Source organism: Melanostigma gelatinosum, assembly GCF_949748355.1.
Source record: "Melanostigma gelatinosum genome assembly, chromosome: 4".
NCBI classification, from domain to species: domain Eukaryota; kingdom Metazoa; phylum Chordata; class Actinopteri; order Perciformes; family Zoarcidae; genus Melanostigma; species Melanostigma gelatinosum.
This window is the reverse complement of record NC_136637.1, coordinates 5,321,608-5,342,483: the sequence shown is the minus strand read 5'-3', so window position 1 is coordinate 5,342,483 and position 20,876 is coordinate 5,321,608. Positions and strand designations below refer to the sequence as shown.

General features: G+C 43.0%; 1 protein-coding gene across 3 annotated transcripts in view; it reads right to left on the bottom strand.

Moving 5' to 3' along the window:
- nfia (nuclear factor I/A) overlaps nt 1-20,876 on the bottom strand; it is a 125,324-nt gene that overhangs the window by 37,833 nt on the left and 66,615 nt on the right. For all 3 annotated transcript variants that reach the window (XM_079266705.1, XM_079266707.1, XM_079266706.1), the window contains exons 3-4: nt 2,462-2,527; nt 1,164-1,238 (exon numbers count right to left, since the gene is read on the bottom strand). In XM_079266705.1, the coding sequence (XP_079122831.1) occupies nt 1,164-1,238; nt 2,462-2,527 (141 nt within the window). The remainder of the gene's footprint in view (nt 1-1,163; nt 1,239-2,461; nt 2,528-20,876) is intronic.

Genomic DNA, 20,876 nt, shown 5'->3' with positions numbered 1-20,876 from the left:
TAGTGTAGGCTACTGTAACCGTATTTCACTTCCTACAGTTATTTCATCAGTCGGATGATAAATGTCATGCTGAAAAGCTCAAAAAAACAAATAAACTTGACTACCCTTTTTTATCAACTTTTTTGTGTGGCTTTTTGTGGCAAATCGTTTCTACGAGGTTTCAGTGAGCAGAATGAAACAGCTGACTGTGTCTCCATCAGAAGGTAAACCATGCTTAGCATTAGGTACCAGAGTCCAGGTAGGATTGGAGAGTAGAGTTACATAATGGTGGGAATTCATGACTCATTCATAATTTACTTAAAATACTTTTCTGAAAAAGTAAAAATATTTTTTTATCACAACTGCCCTCTCCTGCCTGTATCACATTCCCATGGATGTAGGTTTTTGGACATTCAATTTAATTCAACTTTGGCCACAAAACCTTGCGGAAAATCAGGGTAGTGTGCAACCAATACAGAATGAGCATATTATTATATATGAACTTATCTTATTTTACTTTGTTTTGTTTTATTTGAGTTTGTAGTCATTTTAATCCAAGGCTGGGAGCGTTTCTGCTGTGGGAGTCAGCGGGTAACAACTGTACCAAACACAGTTGCTATGGTGATCTGCCGGTAAATATAACTTGGACCGCTAATTTATAAACACGTTTAAACTGCTGACTTGTTAACAGAACACCAGCCAGCCAATCAGAACCCGTGCGTGGCCAATAAATACACTTGGAGCTTGTTCTGTGTGAGAGCAGATCATGTTACAGCGTTCCCGCATGACTGATAAACATTATATTGTTTTTGCATTCCTACTTCTTCAGTGACGTGTTCACTTTACAGTGGAAAAATCAAACATTTCTGTGCTGTACTCTTTTCCAGAGTATTCTGTGTATGTGTGTGTGTGTTTTTTGTTGTGTGTGTTCATTTAGCTGAGCAGCGTCTGGTTCAGTCTGGAGGAATTACATTAGATCCACTATCGATGACAGATCTGCAATCCAATCACTGCTCTGCCTCGCTCCATCAGAGAGAGAGAGAGAGAGAGAGAGAGAGAGAGAGAGAGAGAGAGAGAGAGAGAGAGAGAGAGAGAGAGAGAGAGAGAGAGAGAGAGAGAGAGAGAGAGAGAGAGAGAGAGAGAGAGAGAGAGAGAGAGAGAGAGAGAGAGAGAGAGGAACTTACTCTGAGAGACTCGTACAAGTTCGGCCACCGTGAAGACGCCGGGCGTCACAAAGCTGTCCTGAAAACCCAGATGACCTGAGAGAGAGAGAGAGAGAGAGAGAGAGAGGGAGGGAGGGAGAGAGAGAGAGCGTTCAATATTACACATTCAATTATTATATTGATTATTATGTTCATCAGACTATTGCTATATTAGTATTAGCATTAGTAGCAGGAGTTAGTATTATTAGTATTAGTAGCAGGAGTAGTAGTAGTAATGGTAGCAGAGGTAGTACCATTAGTAAGTTGAGGTTGTGGCAGTAGCAGTAGCAGTAGTACCAGTAATTGTTGTAGAATCAACAGCACAGTAGCACTAGTAGCCTATGAGTAGCATTAATAGTAGTAGTGCAGTAATAAAAGGTGTAGTAGTAACTTCAGCAATAGCAATAATAGTTCAGTAACAGTAGTTGTAGTACTAACAGTAGCAGCAGCATGAATAGTTGTAGTAGCAGTCATACTTGAAGCAGTAGCATTAATAGTAGTACTACTGCAATAACAGTTGTAGTATTAACAGTAGCAGTAGCATTAATAGTTGTAGTAGCAGTTGTAACAGTAGTATCCTATCATTAAAATGAGTGGTAATAATAAATGCAGTTATGCACTAAATGTAGTGTTAGTATTAGTAGTAGCCTATGAGTAGCATTACTGGTAGTAGTAGCATCATGTAATAGTCCTAGTAGTATCAGTAGAAGTAATAGTTGTAGAGTGAGTGGTAACAGTACCATCCTATCATTAGAATGAGTAGTAATAATAAAAGTTGTTACAGTAGTCCTATCAGTAGTAGTAGCAGCCTGTGAGTAGCATTAATAGTGGTAGTAGCAGTAGCAATAGCTGTAGTCGTAAGAGTAGCAGCATTATCAAGAGTAGCAGTAAGAGTAGCAGGCGTAACACTGGTGGTAGTAGTGTCAGTAGTAACAGTACCAGTACTGTCAGTAGTAACAGTAGTAGTGGAACCTTCTGTTTTCCAACAAGGATAATCACTACCAGCTGCAAGTATTTCTGTGTGTGTGTGTGTGTGTGTGTGTGTGTGTGAGTGTGTGTACTGGCAAGCAGCTGAACCTCTGGGTCAAGGTCTAACACACACACACACACACACACACACGCACAGACAAACCAGAGAGGATATCCTCCACACACACACACACACACACACACACACATACAGTACGCTGACATCCAACAACACACAAAAACAATCTGTGACACACACTTCCTTGATTCAGTGTGTGCGTGTGTGTGTGTGTGTGTGAACGAGGTCTCACCGTTCTCTGGCTGCTCTTTGATATCTGAATCACTGGCCTGGTTGGGGCTTTCTGATTGGCCGGTTTCTGGAGGGAAAAAACAGATGAGGACTGATGAGGACGAGTCCAACGACAAAATGTTAAGTACACACACAAATGCACGCACACAAGCTCACAACGGTGCTGTCTCCTGATTGGATGAACCATCCAATGTTTTCCTATGGTGACCTGAACATCTCATGTTCCGTTGGATGAATCTTAAACTTTTTAGAGATGTCTGTGATTGCTTCTGCTGTGTGTCTCATCTCTCCTTGATCGCGAGATTACTTGATTGAATAAAGGTTGTACTTAAACAAAACTAAAATCTCCTTTGGCTGTAAAGAGTTTCAAACATACTCTATAACTCTAACTCTATAACTAAATAACTCTATAACTCCATAACATATAAAACAACTGAAATCCATCCTTACGTTCCCATTTTCAGGACATAAACCTGAGTGAAACCCAGAGCAGCTCCATCACACATTAATACACTGAGGTGTGTGTGGGGGTATTGATCTCGATACCACAACACTTGGGTTTCACCTCACACACACACACACCAGACCGACTGGCAGACTCTACCTGCTGCAGCAGACAGGTGACTGTTCATTCACATTATTTACTGAAGTACAATAACAGCACCACAGTCAGCAAGAGCCCTGAATTCAAAATGAACTTCGGTGAAAGTATAAAGCAGTGAAATAAGTACTGTAAATAAGTAGCAGAAGTAAAAGTACTCCTTATATTACCTTTTATTCAAGTAAAAAATATTTAAGTATAATCAGGAAAATGTACTTGAAGTAGAAATAACATGCGGAAAAATGTTGCTTGTATATAATTATGTAATTTTTGATTGTATGAATATTAATTATACATTCTATTGTAAAATCATTTAAAATCTTGAGGTTTGGACCGGAAGACTGAGGTAAAGTGCCATGAATTTGTACTTAAGAACGGTGCTTGAGTAAATGTATTCAGTATAAGACAACGAGACAAACGGTGGGACAGAAAGACCGATGGGACCGAAACCGAAGCGTCACTGCAGAGGATTATGGGACGTGTTCAACATCCTCCAACAGAGAAACTGTTTGCTGCTTTCTGAACGCAGCCCGTCTCTCTCCTCTTCTCTGTATCTGCCTCTGTTTTTATTTATTTTTTCCCAGCATGCTCTCTGCTCCGATGCAGCTCCGCTCCTGCAAATGATTTAGCGACTTCAGGAGCATCGATCGGCCGCGCTGCAGATAAAATAGTCGGGGCGGAGAAATATCACCCATCACCCCCACCCACCCCCCTCTCCCGGATCCGCCCGCCGCAGGGGCTATGACTCAGGACCGGACTGAGACGGATGGAGTCGAGTCAGGTTCGGTTTTATTACAACGCCCAGTGCGGTGAAACTTTTTAATTATGATGGAGTGGAATGACCGAACAGCAAATGTGATTCAACTCCAAGAACTTGATCTCACATCAACACAAACGGTCAGAATTTTGGGAACAATCTGTCTTAAAATTAAGTATTTAATTTTAAACTTGATATAAGTTGCACACAGAGCTGAAACATCACCATAAACCATACATATTAATATATTATGTTTACCATACAATAAGATATTGAGCTAGGTTAATCGGTTTTAATGCATCTTTGAGTTTGTTTGAAAAACAAGCAAACAGAAAAAGGCGGCAAAAAGCAGAAAAGGCCTCAACGTTGAAAAAAATGATGTGGTCTTGCTGGATGTTATGCTTGGTTGGACTGCCAGCTCATAAGTTACAATGACGGAAGCAGCCATATAAAATATCCATATGAAGATAATTCATATTTAAGACTTTGATCACATTTAAACTTCACGCTAGGTTCCTAAATTCTACTTACACTAAAACATCATCAACGCATGGTTTTATTGCTCAGTTCAATTTCTAAAAACTTTTTGCAGTGAGGCAGCCCTCCTCTACATACACACACACACACACACTGAGACAAAGTGCAGCATTTATCAGCCTTGTTTTGCATGCTGTTCACTGTGTCTGTTTGCTTCAGCAGCCTAAAACAAAGAGCATCAGGGCTGAAACCACGGCAACCAAGGGGGAGGAGGGGGGCCGAGGGGTGCTGCCGATGGGTGTGTGTTGGAGGGCACTTTCACACACTGCTCCCCTAGCCCGTCAACCCCCGCCCCCCCATTCAGCCGCCCCCCATCCAGGTTAATTAAATATGCTAATGAGGCGTGGGAGCAGACCGGACCGTTTGCATCCACACCCCCCCCCCCCCACCCACACACACACACACACACTGAGGGGAGGGGGTCGAAAAGCAGACAGCAAAATAAAAGCCCTCTGTACATACGGAGAGACACGCCGCTGAGATGATGGGGAAGCAACCCAGTGAGACCATGTGAGACCAGTGAGACCACGTGAGACCATGTGAGACCAGTGAGACCATGTGAGACCAAGTGAGACCAAGTGAGACCATGTGAGACCAGTGAGACCATGTGAGACCAGTGAGACCATGTGAGACCAGTGAGACCATGTGAGACCATGTGAGACCAGTGAGACCAGTGAGACCAGACTGGGAACGGACTCGGCCTCTCTCTGTCTCGGTCAGAGGCTCCAGATTAAAAGTGAAAGAAGTTGCTGTGGCCTTCTGCTTTCATTTTAAAGGGTTGTGGTCTACTCCTCTCCTCTCTTCTCTGTTCAGTTATTTTTCATATTTTTCAGAAAACCCGCTTTCTCCAACACAGGTATCAAAATAAAAGCCCCTGCTTGAAGAAGCTGTTGTCATCAATGCTTGTATTTTAAAAAGGTGTCACTGGTTGGGCACCTTTTACCGCCGTCTCTTCTTCTCTATTTCCTCTTCTCTTTCCTTTTATCTCCATCACACACTTAAAGATAAAAGTCTCGGTTTAGAAACACAAAAGTTGTTGATATCCATGCTATTATTTTGAAAAGTGCTTAAAACCAAGCTGTATTTTTGCGCATTTGGTTCCTTTCATATTTTCTTTCTTTTATTTATGTTTCCCTTTCTCACTATTTCTCACAGCTTCAAAATAAAAGCTTATATCTTGGTCAACCATGCTTTTCCTGCCTCTCTCTTTCTCGCCATAAAAACATGCCCATGCTTTTACTTTCAAAAATGATTTTGTACTCTCTCTCTCTCCCTTTCTCTCAGTCTCCAGGCTCCAATGTAAAAGCCTCCATTTAGGAACAAAAGCCGCTGCCATGCGCGCTTTTATTTTCAACAAGTGGTGTTGACTGAGTTGTTCCCCTCTGACTCTCTTCTCTTTTCTCCTCTTCCTCTCCAGGGCTTCAGCTATAGACTGAGTGTAGTGGACCGTGGAAATAAACAAAACAACACAACACAGTACACACACACACATACACACTTTCTCTAAAATCGGAACTAAACACTTTTGTCCCTGCATTTGTTCGGCCCTCGTTCCACCTTCTGCTGTCATCTCCCATGTGATCTGTACAGCACACACACACACACACACACACATGCACACATTATAGAGCACGTAGAAGAAAACAATGAACCAAGAAAAGAGAGAGAGGGCAGAGGTCTTTCCCTCTCTCTCTGTGGGAAAGTCAAACTCTGTGGCCCTGGAGGTCGCTCGCCCGGCCCTGCTCTCTGGAAATGGAAGTACTCCAGGAATATATAAGTACATGAAAACTGCAAATTAAGTTCACACTTTAAATACAATAAATGCACTATAAGTGACATTCAACCACTGAACTACAGCAAAGAACGATCGTGAATATGTTCTTAAACCTGCACACTCTTACTCTCACCATAAAGAACACAGTGCTACTGGTGGAATAAAGTCGTCGTGAACTACATTTAAAAAGTTTGGAGCCGCTTTTGAAGAAACCGCCACGTCCATTTCCTGCAACTCCGACCCAACATGGCCGCCAGAATGAGCCAGAAAACCTCACGGATGCTTGATTATTTTTTCTTCTTCTGTTAAATCTCAAGCGTTTATTTTAAAACCTCTCTCTCTCTCTGGGCGAGTCAGACTACGGTTGTGTTGTTGTCTCTTTGCAGAGCGACGTGCAGCAAAGACAGAGGAGAGGAAAAAAAACAACAAGACAACAAAAAAAGAAACAGTGATCTGTTTTTGGCGGCCAAGATGGTTTTCCTTTTCTTTTCTTTTTTTCTCTGAGTGTGTGTTTGGCTGAGAGAGAGGCTGACCGTTGACTCGGGCGAGAGACATGCCAAAGATACAGAGAGAGAGAGAGAGAAAGCGAGAGAGACCATGAGCTGCTACAAGCACATATCAAACTTCCTGTAATCACATGAGATGTAGATGTTTTAGTTTTTTTTACTGGAAGGCTTTCGCAGGAGCCGTTTGATCAGAAGTGACAACTCGGGCGAGAGAGTTTCCCGCCCGCCTGGGTGAAAAAAAGAAGAAGAAAAAGACCCTGGTCCTCTGTATCGATCCGAGCCCTGATTTAGCTTTTAATGAAATGAAGAGATGTATGAATTCATTTTTTTATAAAGGCCACAAATCAGCTGCCTCCTCTTTAGTCTCACACAGAATAAATTAATGTAGATTAAAGCCCCGCCCACCACAGAAAGCATCCGAAGGATTGCAGGATGATGTCTTTGATTGACAGGTCTTTAAAACAGCATCAGCATTTCCTGATGCTGTTTAAGAAATGTCTACGGGAAGAGACGGACCTTTATTTTGTGAATGACTTTATTCCTGAATGGCCCTTTAAATACCGTTATTATGACAAGGAGCTGACAAATTACACCTTAAAGGTACCTGAGCAAGTAAATATATTACAATAATATTGTAATTTAAATTAGAAAAATCTGTTTTTTAGCATGCGTAGAAGAAAGCGTGCTTGGTTGAAAGCACCTGGGCAGCACTGAGGGATCAACTCCTGTTAGATTTACAGAATCAAAAGCCGACCTTATTGTTGAGACATTTCACGCTTACTGCTTATGTACAGCGAGCAGTGTTTTTCATGCTTTGCATTATGTAATAATTAGTGCTGGGCAACGATTAAAATATTGAATCGCGATTCATCGCATGGATTTTTTGCAATTAATCGCATTGTTATGGCAAAGTTCAACAATGAATTATAAAGTAGTGTATTGCACACTTTTATTTTAAAAGTACTGCTATATGAACAAAAGGGCAATAACATTTGGTTCACGAGATGCCGGTAGCATGTTTCATACTTAATGTGAATATAATTCATACTTTGTTGGCATCTTGTTCTGAAAACCGGATGTTCGGCTGAAGAAACCGGATGTTGTCTCACGTTAATGTTTCCGCTAACTTTCAAAGTCCTTCGCTCGCTCCCGATCTGTGCCGTTTAAATGTGTTTACGGTGAATGTCAGCATATAGGTGCACTAACATGTAAGTGTCTGCTGAGTTGACCACGGAGATCGGAGTGTCTGCTGACTTTACCAGCGATGTCCAGTAGTCTCCAGGGAGAGCAGCGGAAGTCGCCTTTTCTCTACGGCAACCCTGAAGGGACATCATATCTCTAATAAAAAACGACAAACATGAGACAGTCTGACCCACTGTTCTTGTCATCCTCTTGTTGTTATGCATATGTATTTTCTCTTGTCTTTCAGTTTAAAAAAACTAACAAAAAACAATTTCTTTTTTTTTTTATTAAAAAAATGCGTTAACGCGCGATAAAATAATCGTCGGCGTTAATTAATGAATGTGTTAACGCAAAATGAACGCGTTAACTTGCCCAGCACTAGTAATAATGTATATAACTTCCTTTTTTCTGCTGTGTCGCTAAAATCTCACTGCGTGGTATGAAATTAAAAAGTCATACACCCGTGCATTCATCTAACGAGCACAGATTTGTTGATTAAATATGCTGTTTTAAATTAAAACCATGATAAATTAAACAGCATTTCAAAGTTTATATGATTAATAATTTCGCTCTTGGTCCTACGAATGGATTTGCTGGGTCAGTAGGAGCCCCTTTATTTTACACACACACACACACACACACACACACACACACACACACACACACACACACACACACACACACATAGCACACACACATGCATGCAAAACATTTGAATAGCAGAAAATAAAATATGAAATGTGAAAAATAAAGCCGATGATGTTTCTCTAAGACAGAGGCAGCAGCAGACGGGGGTGCGTTTGTTTCGTGTTTCTAGGCAGCGCCGGGGGATCGAGACCCCGGCTTAGAATCACGAACTCTGGTACGTCTGCACGGCCAGAGCCAAACACACACACACATGCGCACACACACACTTTCTTTTCGCCCCTGATGCGCCTCGCCAAAATAAAAGCCACGTTTTCCTTACTGCCGATTTACAACAGACGCACAAAAAAAATCTCTTTTTCTTCATGTTGAAAAGTTTTTCTTTTTCAATATTAAGGAAAATTTAAAACTGGACACCCCTGGCCTCCATTTTGACGCCACCCACCAGCCGCCATTTTGTAGAAGGCCGTTAATATTCGCCACGTGACCTTAACACACTCAAAAAACAACAAAAATCAACACACACGGCGTCCCGGACGCATCGAACGCTGCCGCCAGCCGCCTCAAAACTCTCGATATATACGTTGGTGTGTTTCATTGTTTTATTTGTGTCCCGTTAATTGTACAATAAAAGTGCACAAACAGACGCGGCAGACAAGGCTTTGTGTCGGCCAGACGCCGCTGCCAATAAGATGCTGCCGTTTCAAGAAGACGGCCAATCTCTCTCTCTCTCTCTCTCTCTCTCTCTCTCTCTCTCTCCCTCTCGTCGTCTCTATTTGTAGTTTATGTCTCTCTCCGACGGTGTTTAAAAAAAGAGAGAACGAAAGAGAGAGAGAATCCCGTTAGCCGTCTCCATTGTTGGACGCCCAACCAGCCGCCGCTGCCAACTGCAACATACACTCACACAAGAACACACATGGGCACGTATACACACACACATACACACACACTTACAGACACAAACACACACTGATTTCTTCACAATTTTGATCACACTTTTCAGTCGGCACTCGCCCCATGCCCAGGCTTGTGTGTGTGTGTGTGTGTGTGTGTGTGTGGTAGCCGTCTCTCTCTCTCTTCCCAGCCTGGCAGCCATCTTAAAGCGTTGGCAACCATTTTGCAGCTTCTGTCTATTTTCTTTGAGCGGCTGCCATTCGCCACCTTCTGCCAGAACAAAAGAGGGCCGCTGCCATTACCAGCCATCCGCCACACACACACACGCACGCACGCACACACACACACACACACACACACACACACACACACACGCACACACACACACACACACTGAAAGACACACAGAGACACAACAAGCACTCCAAAAACCCTCCAAAAACCTTCCAGGAACCTTCCTAAACCGGTTTCGAATCCGCAGCTAATCAGTCGGGGTCTGTGAACTCTGCGGGGTTCTCCAGTGATTCCAACTGGAAAGCAGCCAGTCAACTGGTATAAAAATATAAATGTGTTTTGACCTCTGACCTCTGGCTGCTGATTATCATCTAAACGGGATGAAACGGCAGCGCACACTTTCAAAGGAGCCATTGATTTGTCTTTTTACTTCTCTCCTCAAAGAGCCCAAATGTTGTGCTCCACTCTGTTCCTGCTGGTGAAAATAAAAAAACTGAGATAAGATAATTCTGGAGGAAGAGACGGATGATCTTTCTGTCATCATAATATTTATAAAAATATAGATAATTTAAAAGGCTCTACGTCATACCAAGTGTTCATGTAAAGTGGGATCCTTTCACTTTTATTTGTTTGCTGTAAAATACACCGTCACTCACAGGACTCTTGTTGTTTTGCCTTTGGCAGGAAGACAAAAGAAGAAGAAGAAAATGTCCCCTGATTGAAAACTAAGTCACTAAAAAAAAAAAAAGAAAGGAAATGAAAAAAAAAAACTAAAACTGCAAAGAATAATTAATGAATCCCAAAACATATCGGAAAAGAAGTAAAAATGTCATTTTAAAGAAAAGTGCTGAGCTCAAACAGATACACAAACACACAAAGAAGACGTCAGTGTGGCGTGGCTGAACAGGAGTGATACACCGAAGAAAAAGAGCAATAAAACAGGCGACACATAAAATACAGCCTTTACAATGTGGCAAAAGCAAAAGTTGACCATCACAGAAAACATAAAGATAAACTAAAACACGACCAAACAGACCGGAGTGTTCAAACTCACGTCCTGCTGCTTATTCATTCCTCAATCATTCTAAAAACACATTTTCATATCTCTTGACTGTTGCAATACTTATCTTATCTTTCACTATGTTTACTGTTAAAAAAGGGCAATAAAGCTGATTCTAGTTCTGTCGACCCCAAACAAAGATCATCACAAAAGGAACTAAGAAGAGAGTGCAGCTGCAGCTTCTTCAAGCAAGCAAATCTGAATCACGTTTTCACTCAGAGATGCTCGCTGTCACTCACAAATTAGTCAGGACTTAGCTCATCGTTAGATAACAATCTCGTTCATATAAAATTAATAAATAGATATTTCTTTTGGTACTGAAACGTTAAATGCCCAAACTAAATTCACATTCAAGTGATATTTTAAAGACCCCCGCTGGACCAGGGGGAGATGCTTTGTATTAATAGACTCAGACTCCCACAATGCCTTGGAGCTACACCGGAGTTTTGGCAGCTGCTGAGGTTACACCTGTTCAGATATTACTGTTTTAATACTGCAGTGAAATCTGTGTTATTGATCTGCAGAAGGAAAAATAAACTTATAATTAAATATTTAAATATTTACATTTTTACATTTTTGCAGACGTTTGTGTGTGTGTGTGTGTGTGTGTGTGTGTGTGTGTGTGTGTGTGTGTGTGTGTGTTTGTGTGTGTGTGTGGTCTGTGGTTACATCTGGACTTTGGGCAAATTGAAATAGCGTGTGCCTTTTTGGTGGGCGGGGTCGGATTGATGAATTGCTGTATTGATCGGAGCGCTGCGTCACTTACCATAATTATAGCTCTCTAATGGATGATGGTACACACACATACACACGTACACACACACACACACAGTTGATATCACACACTGAAGAAGATAAGTTTCCTTGTTATCATAATTCTTATTTTGGGTTCCTGTTCCTCCTTCTTCCTCACTTCCTCTGTACCTTCTTCTCTTGTTCCCTTTCTTTGTTTCTTCCGTCCTCCCTCTGTTACCTCCTCCCTTACATCCTCGCCCTCGCTTATATGATTCCTCACTTCCTTTGATCCTATTTTCCTCCCTTTGCTTCTCCATCCCACCCTTTGTCCCTTCTGCCCCTCACATCCTCCCTCCTCTGTATCTTCCTCCCGTCCTCTACCCTTGCTTCCTCTACTCCCTCATTCATCCCGTTCTCTTGCTCCCTATTTAGATGAGTCCTTCTGTCCTACAGCACATTCTTCCAGCCCTTCCTACCATCATTCCTCCCTTACAGCATCCATCGCTTCCTTCTTTCCTCCTTTCCCCCATTCCTCTCGTACGTCTTTACTTTCACCGTTGTTCCCTTCATCCCTAATCTCTCATCTTTTCACTCCACCCTTCCATCTTCCCTCCTTTGTCTCCTCCTTTTCCTCCTGTCTCCTTTTTTATCCTCACTTTTCCATCTCTTCATCCCATTTCCTTATCCTCACTTTTGTCCTTCATTATTTTCTTTCGTCCTTCTTTCATCCTTTAGTCCATTTCTCCCTATTTTGATCCTTCCTCCTTTCTGTTCTTCTTTCCATCCCTCCCTCCCATCCTTCCTCCCTCACAGCTTCCCTCCTCCATCTCTTCCCTCCTTCCCCTCTTCCTCACTTCTTTCTTTCCTCTGTCCCTCATTCCCTTTATTTGTTCCTTACTCCCTCTCCACACTACATCCTCCCTCTTCCACTCTTCCTTCTGTCATATCTTCTCCTCTTTCTTCCTTTGTGTTTACCTTTTGTCTTTCCTCTCTCTTTCTTTCTTAAATCCCCCTCCTTTATTTCCACCATCCATCTCCCTTTCTCACTTCCTTTGTTTCTTCTTCCATTCTTTCTCTCTCCCTCTCGCCCTTTTCTTTCTTCCTCCCTTACATCATCTCTACCTTCCTTTTTTTGTCCATCCTCCCTTCCTCTGTTCTTTCTTTCCTCACTTCCTTCCCCCCTCTTTTGTCCCTCCATTGCCCCACCCGTCCTTCATCTCTTCCCCTTTTTTCTTGCTTTCCTTCCCTCCTCCGTCTCCTCCTTCCTACCTCTATTACATCCTCTCTCCCTCTTCTCTTACTTCCTCATCTGCAGGTTGATCAATACTGATAAATTATTGATTGTTCAGAAGCTGCTGAGACCGATGACTTTCCAATCTCATGTTCCAAAATACCCCCCACATCCAATCAAAACCCACTCTCAACCGACTACCATCCAATCAGAGTCCAGTCCTGCCTGACCAACGTCCAATCAGATTTCAGTCCTAACAAACCACACATTTCATTACTTTTTATCTGTATGGAGGGACGAGAGAGGGAGGAGAGAAAGAGAAGATTGGAGGAGGATGTGAGGAGGGACAGAGGATGAGGAGAGGAGAAGATGAGGAGGATGGAGGGATGGACGAAGGAGTCTCTCTCTCTGATTCGCTGGTTTTAGTGTTTTTGGAAACTTTATCATCATTTTCTCTCACTCTCTCCCCCATGTTTTCCTCCCCTTTTTTCTTCCCTCTCCCCCCTTTTTCTCTCACAGGAACGGATGTCTGGCTAAGATAACACACACACACACACACACATGCAAACACACTCTCACTCACACACACATACACATACACACACACACACACACACACACACACACACACACACACACACACACACACACTGCAGTGCTTTATCTGTAGTGATTTCACCATAATCTGCTATAGACTCTACTGCCATTAATCACATTGTGTGTGTGTGTGTGTGTGTGTGTACAGTTTGTCCATCCAACTGTATGGATTACCCAGAGTGCAGCAAAAAGAGAGAGAGCAGAAAGTACAGAGGAAGAGGACCAGTATTTATTTCACACACACACACACACACACACACACACACACACACACACACACACACACACACACACACACACACACACACAGGGCAGGAGGGGCGTCGTGCCAGCCTCGATGCCAGGCTCAGGGTTGCCGTGGTGACGGTAGGGGCCCTGGTGGGTGGGGTGGGGGAGGTCACAGCACCCCAAAGAAATCTCAGAACAAGAACTGAAGCTGTGACTGAATTCAATCGTTCATTATTCATTATTATATATAAAGACTAAAAATATATATAAAGATATATAAAGATTCATTTACTATCAAATAATTACTATCAAATATGCCGTAATACCTTAAACAACTCTTCTGCAGGCAATGAGGACGTAGTGTGACTCCTCTCGTGTGTTCAATTCGCCAAAGACAATTGATTGTGTGAATAGTGTGTTTGCACAATGTTGAACCTTGTTTGTTTCCATCCACCGTTTTATTTGTGGGAAGAAAAATGGAATCATTAAATAAAGTAATTAAATACGTTTGCATTGAAAATAGCGAAGCTGAGATAAAATAGTTTTCTAATCCACTTTGACACACAGTATGTGCTTCAAACATTCAGACAGTGGAGGTGTCTGCTTCCCTCCAGCTTTCGAAGCTATTCCTATGAAAGTGAATGAGCTGTAATAGGTAGATATCCCACAATCATGAATCAGGAAAAAACCCTACAGGCCGAACAAAGGGATCTGACAAGAAACGTTCTTTCACCCAGGAGGCCGTGGTTCGTGTCCCGGGTGAAACAAGACATCAACGATGATATATTTGCCACGTGACGTGCGAAGTCAAGTAAAGCCACATCCCGAGTTATTCCAACCCAAAGCACAATATTTTCCGAAACCTAACCAAGTATTTGTGTTGCCTAAACCTAACCGAGTAGTTTATTGTGAAAAGACTGTATGCGTGTAACGAGTGTAAATTGACACGTGTTGCTGGACTTTGTTAAGAAAATGCACGAAAAATGAAGAGTAACTTTTCACAAGATATCCTACTCACAGGATACAATGCGCTATCGCCATAGAAACTGATGAAAAACATTGCGTTTTACAGAAGAGATCATTTCAGTGTCAATAGGGAAATAGGGAGGGATTACAAATGTCACCCGAGTATCTTATTCAATCAACATCACTAAAGGGTTGATCCACCCAAATCTCACTCGTATGGTTTTTCTTCCCTCAGGTCGAAACGGTAGCGGGTACTTCTGGTTGGTCTCATCCCCCTGTAGTCTGTGCTGCTCAAAACAGTATTTGCAGACACACTGCGCCACTGACGTTCCTCTGGATGATCAACAGAACCTCATCTCCAGAATCAGTGAAAAGAAGTTTTAAGGAGCAACTGAAGAGGTTTTTCTTTAAAAGGAAAATCAAAAGTTTCCTTGACGAAAAATGAGATATTTGTTTGTGTGTGAGTTTCTGGTCAAATGCTCTCTTTAATGTGCTGCAAGTCACATACTGCATATTGTTTTAATGTGATGTTGCTGGAGGAGTAGATCCAAGACAACAATACATTTGGGAACCAAGTAAAACAATAAATCTGAGCATAAACCTTTTCCTACCGAAGAGCGCTGAACATTCTGATCCTTCACTAAATTATGACTTTAAATTATGACTTTAAATTATGACTTTTTACAGTGTGCAGGGCCAGTCAACACACTCACACACGCACACACTCACACACACACACTCACACACATCAAACAAAGATATTGGCAAGCAGACACACACACACACACACACACACACACACACTCTGATCCAGGCGCTGTGACCAGGTGGCTTGTGGGTAAAGGCTCTGGCATGTCGCCACACACACACAGATGGTTACCAACCCTCACTGCCGTCTACCTCGCCCCCCCCTCCCCCACTCTCTCTACAATATGCTCGTGCACGAGTCCACGTGCATGCTGCCAAACAGCATATGCCCTGCCGAATGGGTCATTGGGCACACACACACACAGTGTGGCCGGTGTTTTTGTTTATGATTGTGTCTGGGTGTGAAATGACTCGTTGATTGAGCGGCAATATGAATATTAATCAAAGACCAATCAATCATTTAAGTCATGAAATCCGCCATGTTTGTGAGGAGTTATTATTGCATTGAGATATTTGAATCTGTGATTTGATGATCAGCTGATTTGTTACGTATCATTAATTGAACCCTTGATGATTTTTTGGATGTCGGTCCGACTGGACGAGCAGTTTGAAGAATCACTTTAAACATCTTAAGTAAAAGATAGAAATCGAAACTGGAATGAAAAAAATAAAAAGGAGCCCTCTTAATATGGATCCAACAATAATAATAATAATCGCTTCATTGTTTTGTCTCTGAAGTGAAAAAAAGGTTTTATTTGACCGAACTCTGGTGACGTCTTCAAATGTCCTGTTTTGTCCAAGCAACGTTACAAAAAAAAGATATTCAGTATGTGATCATGGAAAAGGAGAAAGAAGAGAAGCTGGAGAGAGAGAACCGACTCATCACTTAATCAAGTCATTATTACAGAGATAAGAAGCAGCTGAACTTCATTTTCATGACTTGTTTGAGCAGCAAAACAGGCCACACGACAGAACTACGCCACGAGTACCAAGTTCAACACAAAGTACACCTACCAAGTACAGCTTCTACCAGACACCATGATACGTGTTACAAATCAACCTTTTGCTGTTTTTATGACGTAATGGAAACATTATAAAATGTGTCTGTTTTTAATTGACGTAATGTATATAAAATACATACAATAGTCAGATCACATTGATTTATTATTTATTTTAAAGACTTTATGATTCGCTGATAACTCAAGATGAAAATCTACAGATTAATCAACAATAAGAATTGTTGAATAAGAAGGAGGATCGAGGCTCCGCTACACAGCTGTCTAACCCCCTACACACACACACACACACACACACACACACAAATGTATGAGCTAGTGGGTAATAAACGTAGGTGCTACATGACAACAAACTACAGAACATGAGGCACACACACACACACACACACACACACACTATGCTCCGCAGTGTCATACGATGGTTTCAAACAGTGAAAATGAATCAAGAATCAGATCCAATCAACGGATCCAATTCAAAATCCTTCTCCTCACTCATAAAGCCCTCCACAATCAGGCCCCCTCCTACCTCACCACCACACTCCATCCCGCCGGCTCCTCTGATGCCAACCTCCTGTCCCTTCCACTCAGGACCAAGCACCGGACATGGGGCGACAGAGCCTTCTCCATATCTGCCCCCTCCCTCTGGAACTCTCTCCCCAAAAACATCCGAGACTGCACTGACCTTTCCACATTCAAATCCCAAATCAAAACTCACCTGTTCAAAACTGCTTTTAATGTGTGACCAGTATTTGATGTTTTTCGTGTATTGCTTTTATATATGATGATTTTAATGTAAAGTGTCTTTGAGTATTATGAAAAGCGCTGTATCAATAAAATGTATTATTGTTATTATTATTATGATTCTGCAGGCTTCTATGGAACATCAGAGGTGGAGCCTTAATAACAATTGATGTTGGATGTCTTCCAACCAACTATCCCAAAAACTGAACCAATTAGTTTAAGGGTCCTTTAACACATCTTGTTTGATCCAAACCAACATTACAGGAGTGAAACCTGACCCAGTACGACAACCAGACTAACCCCACCAAAAGAGGTGGTCTGGGTCCGGATCAGAACCGAACCACGGCTTTGGTTTGTTTCTATTGTGGGAACATGTTTTTGATGGTTTTGTTAATTTAAGTTTTTTTCTGAAAATACTTTGAATTTAAGTTACTGTGAGGAACTTTTAACTGCATGAAACCAGCATTATTAAAGGCGCTAAATACGATATTCAAAGCATTAATATAGCAGAAAACAACTATCTCAGTAAAGGATCACAGTACTTCCTCTCCCGGGTAAGTTCTCTATGAGTTATTTCAAACTTGAACTCATTATTTTCTGTCTGCTGAATCCTTGTGGTTGTACGTTTTCGGCACGTTTTCGCCCCCCCCCCCCCCTCCTCCCAACAAACCCTAAATTTTGTGACAATGTTCCTTTACTACATAATTATGATCATCTTTTTGCTCTGACATGTTGCGGAGAAAGACGCTTTCTTATGGAGATTTAAAGTGGCTGGAGGTGAGTGTGTGTCGGGGGGGGGGGGGGGATCCCTGAAAACATTTCCTCCTGTTACAAAACCCAGAGAAGCCCTTCGCCGGCCCACAATGCATCACTACGCACCGCAGAAACAACAGCACTGCTGGGGGAGAGAAAGACAGAGGGGAGTAGGGGGGTCCAGACAGAGAGAGGCAGAGGTCAAGCTGTCTGCGAGGAGGGGGGAGGAGGAGGAGGTGACCCGGGGCTCTTCACAGCCTGAATAGAAGCTCCCGCGGGGCTCTCAGTGTTTGGACGTTCGCTTTGTCCAAAATACTTGTTCCTCTTTTCTGCTTCTATGGACGTAATCTGGTCCATACTTCTCATCATGGATTTGAAGAGGAGGAAGGAGCGGTATGGCAGGATCAGGGGAGGAAGAGGTAAAGCGAGGAGAAAAGGGAGGAGGGAGGGTGAAAGAGGAGGAGAGGGTGATGAGAAAAAAAGGAAAGGTGGAAAGAACAGCTTAGAGGAGTCAAAAAAAGGATTATAAACAGGAAACAGAAGAGAAGAAGCTTAAGAGAGAGTAGAGGGGAGAACCCTGGGTGGGTTTGAAGATGAAGAGGAAAAGAGGAGGAAAGGAAGATGAAGCACAAAAGGAGGAAGACGTGTGTCAGCAGGGGAGGAAAAAGAGGAGAGGGAAGTAGGAGGTGGTTCGGAGATGTAGGAGATTAGAGAAGGACAACTTGACCGAGAACTAACAGGGAAGAAGAAGCGTGGAAGGGGTAAGACGAAGGGGAGGAGGAGGAGTGAGCAAGAAAGACGAAGCAGAAAGCGGAAGAGTGAGGAAGGGAAGAAGAGACAGGAAGAACAGGAGGAGATGGAGGGTGAATGAAGAGAAAGAGAAGAGGAAACATATATTGTGGTTTGTGGGGATTCATAAAGGTTTTGTTTTACCAGTTAAAACAAATGTTGACTTTCATATTACACACACACACACACACACACACACACACACACACACACACACACACACACACACACACACACACACATGTACTCACTAGAGCACCAAAGGTGGATTCATCCGCCGTTGAAAATAGTCCCCAACGAATGCACTTTTGGGAAGAAGGGGGGGGTCAGGCCGATCGTTGACGGACACATTTCCTGCTTTTTATTCTTTCCTCTGGAAACAGGAAGCGAGCAGTAAATGCCCTTTGATACCTGACTAGAGTTTCTCTCAGGCTCTCTCTCTCTCTCTCTCTCTCTCTGTCTCTCTCTCTGTCACCAGGAAAAAAAACAACCTCAAATTAAGACAAATCTGTCCTCCCTGACACTTCCTCCCCCACCACCACCACCCTCACCCTCTCCCATCATGCCTTTTCTGTTTCTGTTAAATCCTCAGCTGCTCCCGCCTCTCTCCAGTCTGCAGCCTCGGGGCCGGCCGGGCCTTTCGACAAAATAAATAAATAAACACACACAAAGAAAGAAATAAACAGAGAGAGCAGCGGTGAAAACCAGCAGCGTCTCTGCGGTTTTAATTTGGCATTGTCTTCCTCTGAGGCAACGAGATGAAAAAAATGCGAGAAAAGAACCTAAAAACACACACACAAACACACACACACACACACACACACACATATCAGCAGACCTCCCCCATCTTCGCTCCCACCTCCTCCTCCTGCGCTGTGAACAAACAAGAGGAGCAATCGCATTCGGGCGCAAACGAGTGGAACCACATCAAACACAGATGCTAATCCTTTCTGGATCCGCGGCGCATCCTCCTTACTATTAATAGTGCTGGAAGGAGGAAAGAACATTACGCCTGTAATTCACTTTATTGTGTCGACGCATCAGCGAGACGTCGGCGGCGAGGCCCCTCTCGCTACATCAGAAACAATGTCAAACCCTGGCTGGTTTACTGATCTCCTGTTTGTGAAGCGGATCGGAGCGTGGCTTCTTCAACCCCTCCAGCCCCCTCCCGGAGGTGTTCTTTTTCTAGCTGAAGGTTTGAATCAGAAATAGTCAGCTGTCAATAGTCGGATAAACTGCAGTTACCATGATGCATCGGTGTGGTTCAGCACAGCAACGACCAAGGCAGGGTTGGCTCAAGGACTTGTGCCCCCCCGACTACTCGCACACGGACACTTAAGGTCAAGGACATGAAGCGTGCTTGAACATCAGATGGCAGTTAAAGCCACAGGGCCTGAGCGTATAGAGGAGGACGGAGGAGCCGCGGGCGAACGAGTGTCAGCAGCGGGTCGGCAGGGTGGATGCTGGGAAAGAGTCGGCTTCTATGATTGGATGTTGAGGAGCGAGCCGGTGGTGGTGAGGCGCGAATGAAACGCTTTGCTTCATTAAAATCAAAAGGAATCAACAACGTGAACAGCTGTTTGTTTATTTCTTCTTTTTCTTGGGGACACAGACTGTGCATCAACACTGACCAGATCAGCTGTACACACACAGACACACACACACACACACACACACACACACTCAAACACACCTCAGAAACAGCCTCACAGAGCGTCCTGGTGGTGTTTAAGGTACCGACCTGACCTGCAACAGTTCCCTCCCTAGTTTGAGTCCTACCAGGGAACTTACCCGCGTTCCAAATCACACACTTTTTCTTTTTACTACATACTGCAGATGCCCTTACACAGTGCGTACTGTTGCATGCAGTATGCATTCAAATGGGACGTACTACTTCCTCACATCACCTTGAACTTCTGAACTTTCTGACCTGTAAAACATCCACGTCTTAATCACAACTAGGAAACTCTGATACATGCAAACTGCACTTACGTTACAGACAGGGAAATGATGCTAATCATGATCATAACACAGATTATTTAGCATTGACTGGCTACAGTACAATACATTCATCTTAAGGTGGAATTGTTCAATCCATTGTGATATTGTAATCAAGCTGAAGCGGTCTCAGGATGTGATAATATATGTATATATACTGTATATATACTGTATATATATATACAGTATATAGAAAATGTAACCTGACTCTACATGTGTTTCTGGTTTAGTCAGAGAATCTGAGTTCTTAATGGTGCTTTACGGAGCTCTCATTACTGAGGCATGCTGGGAATGAAAGAACAGCAAGAGGAGAAGGAGGAGGAGGAGGAGGAGGAGGAGGAGGAGGAGGAGAGGAAAAAGATGCCTCAAAGTCTTCGCCGGCCTCGAGAGCTCTCTGTGATACTGTGTTAAGGCTGCACGCACACACATACAACCGCACACACACACATGCACACACACTGCTGCTGGGAGGAGAGGTCAAAGTTCAAACTGGGTGGGTGGAGTAGAATGGATACTATTTGAAA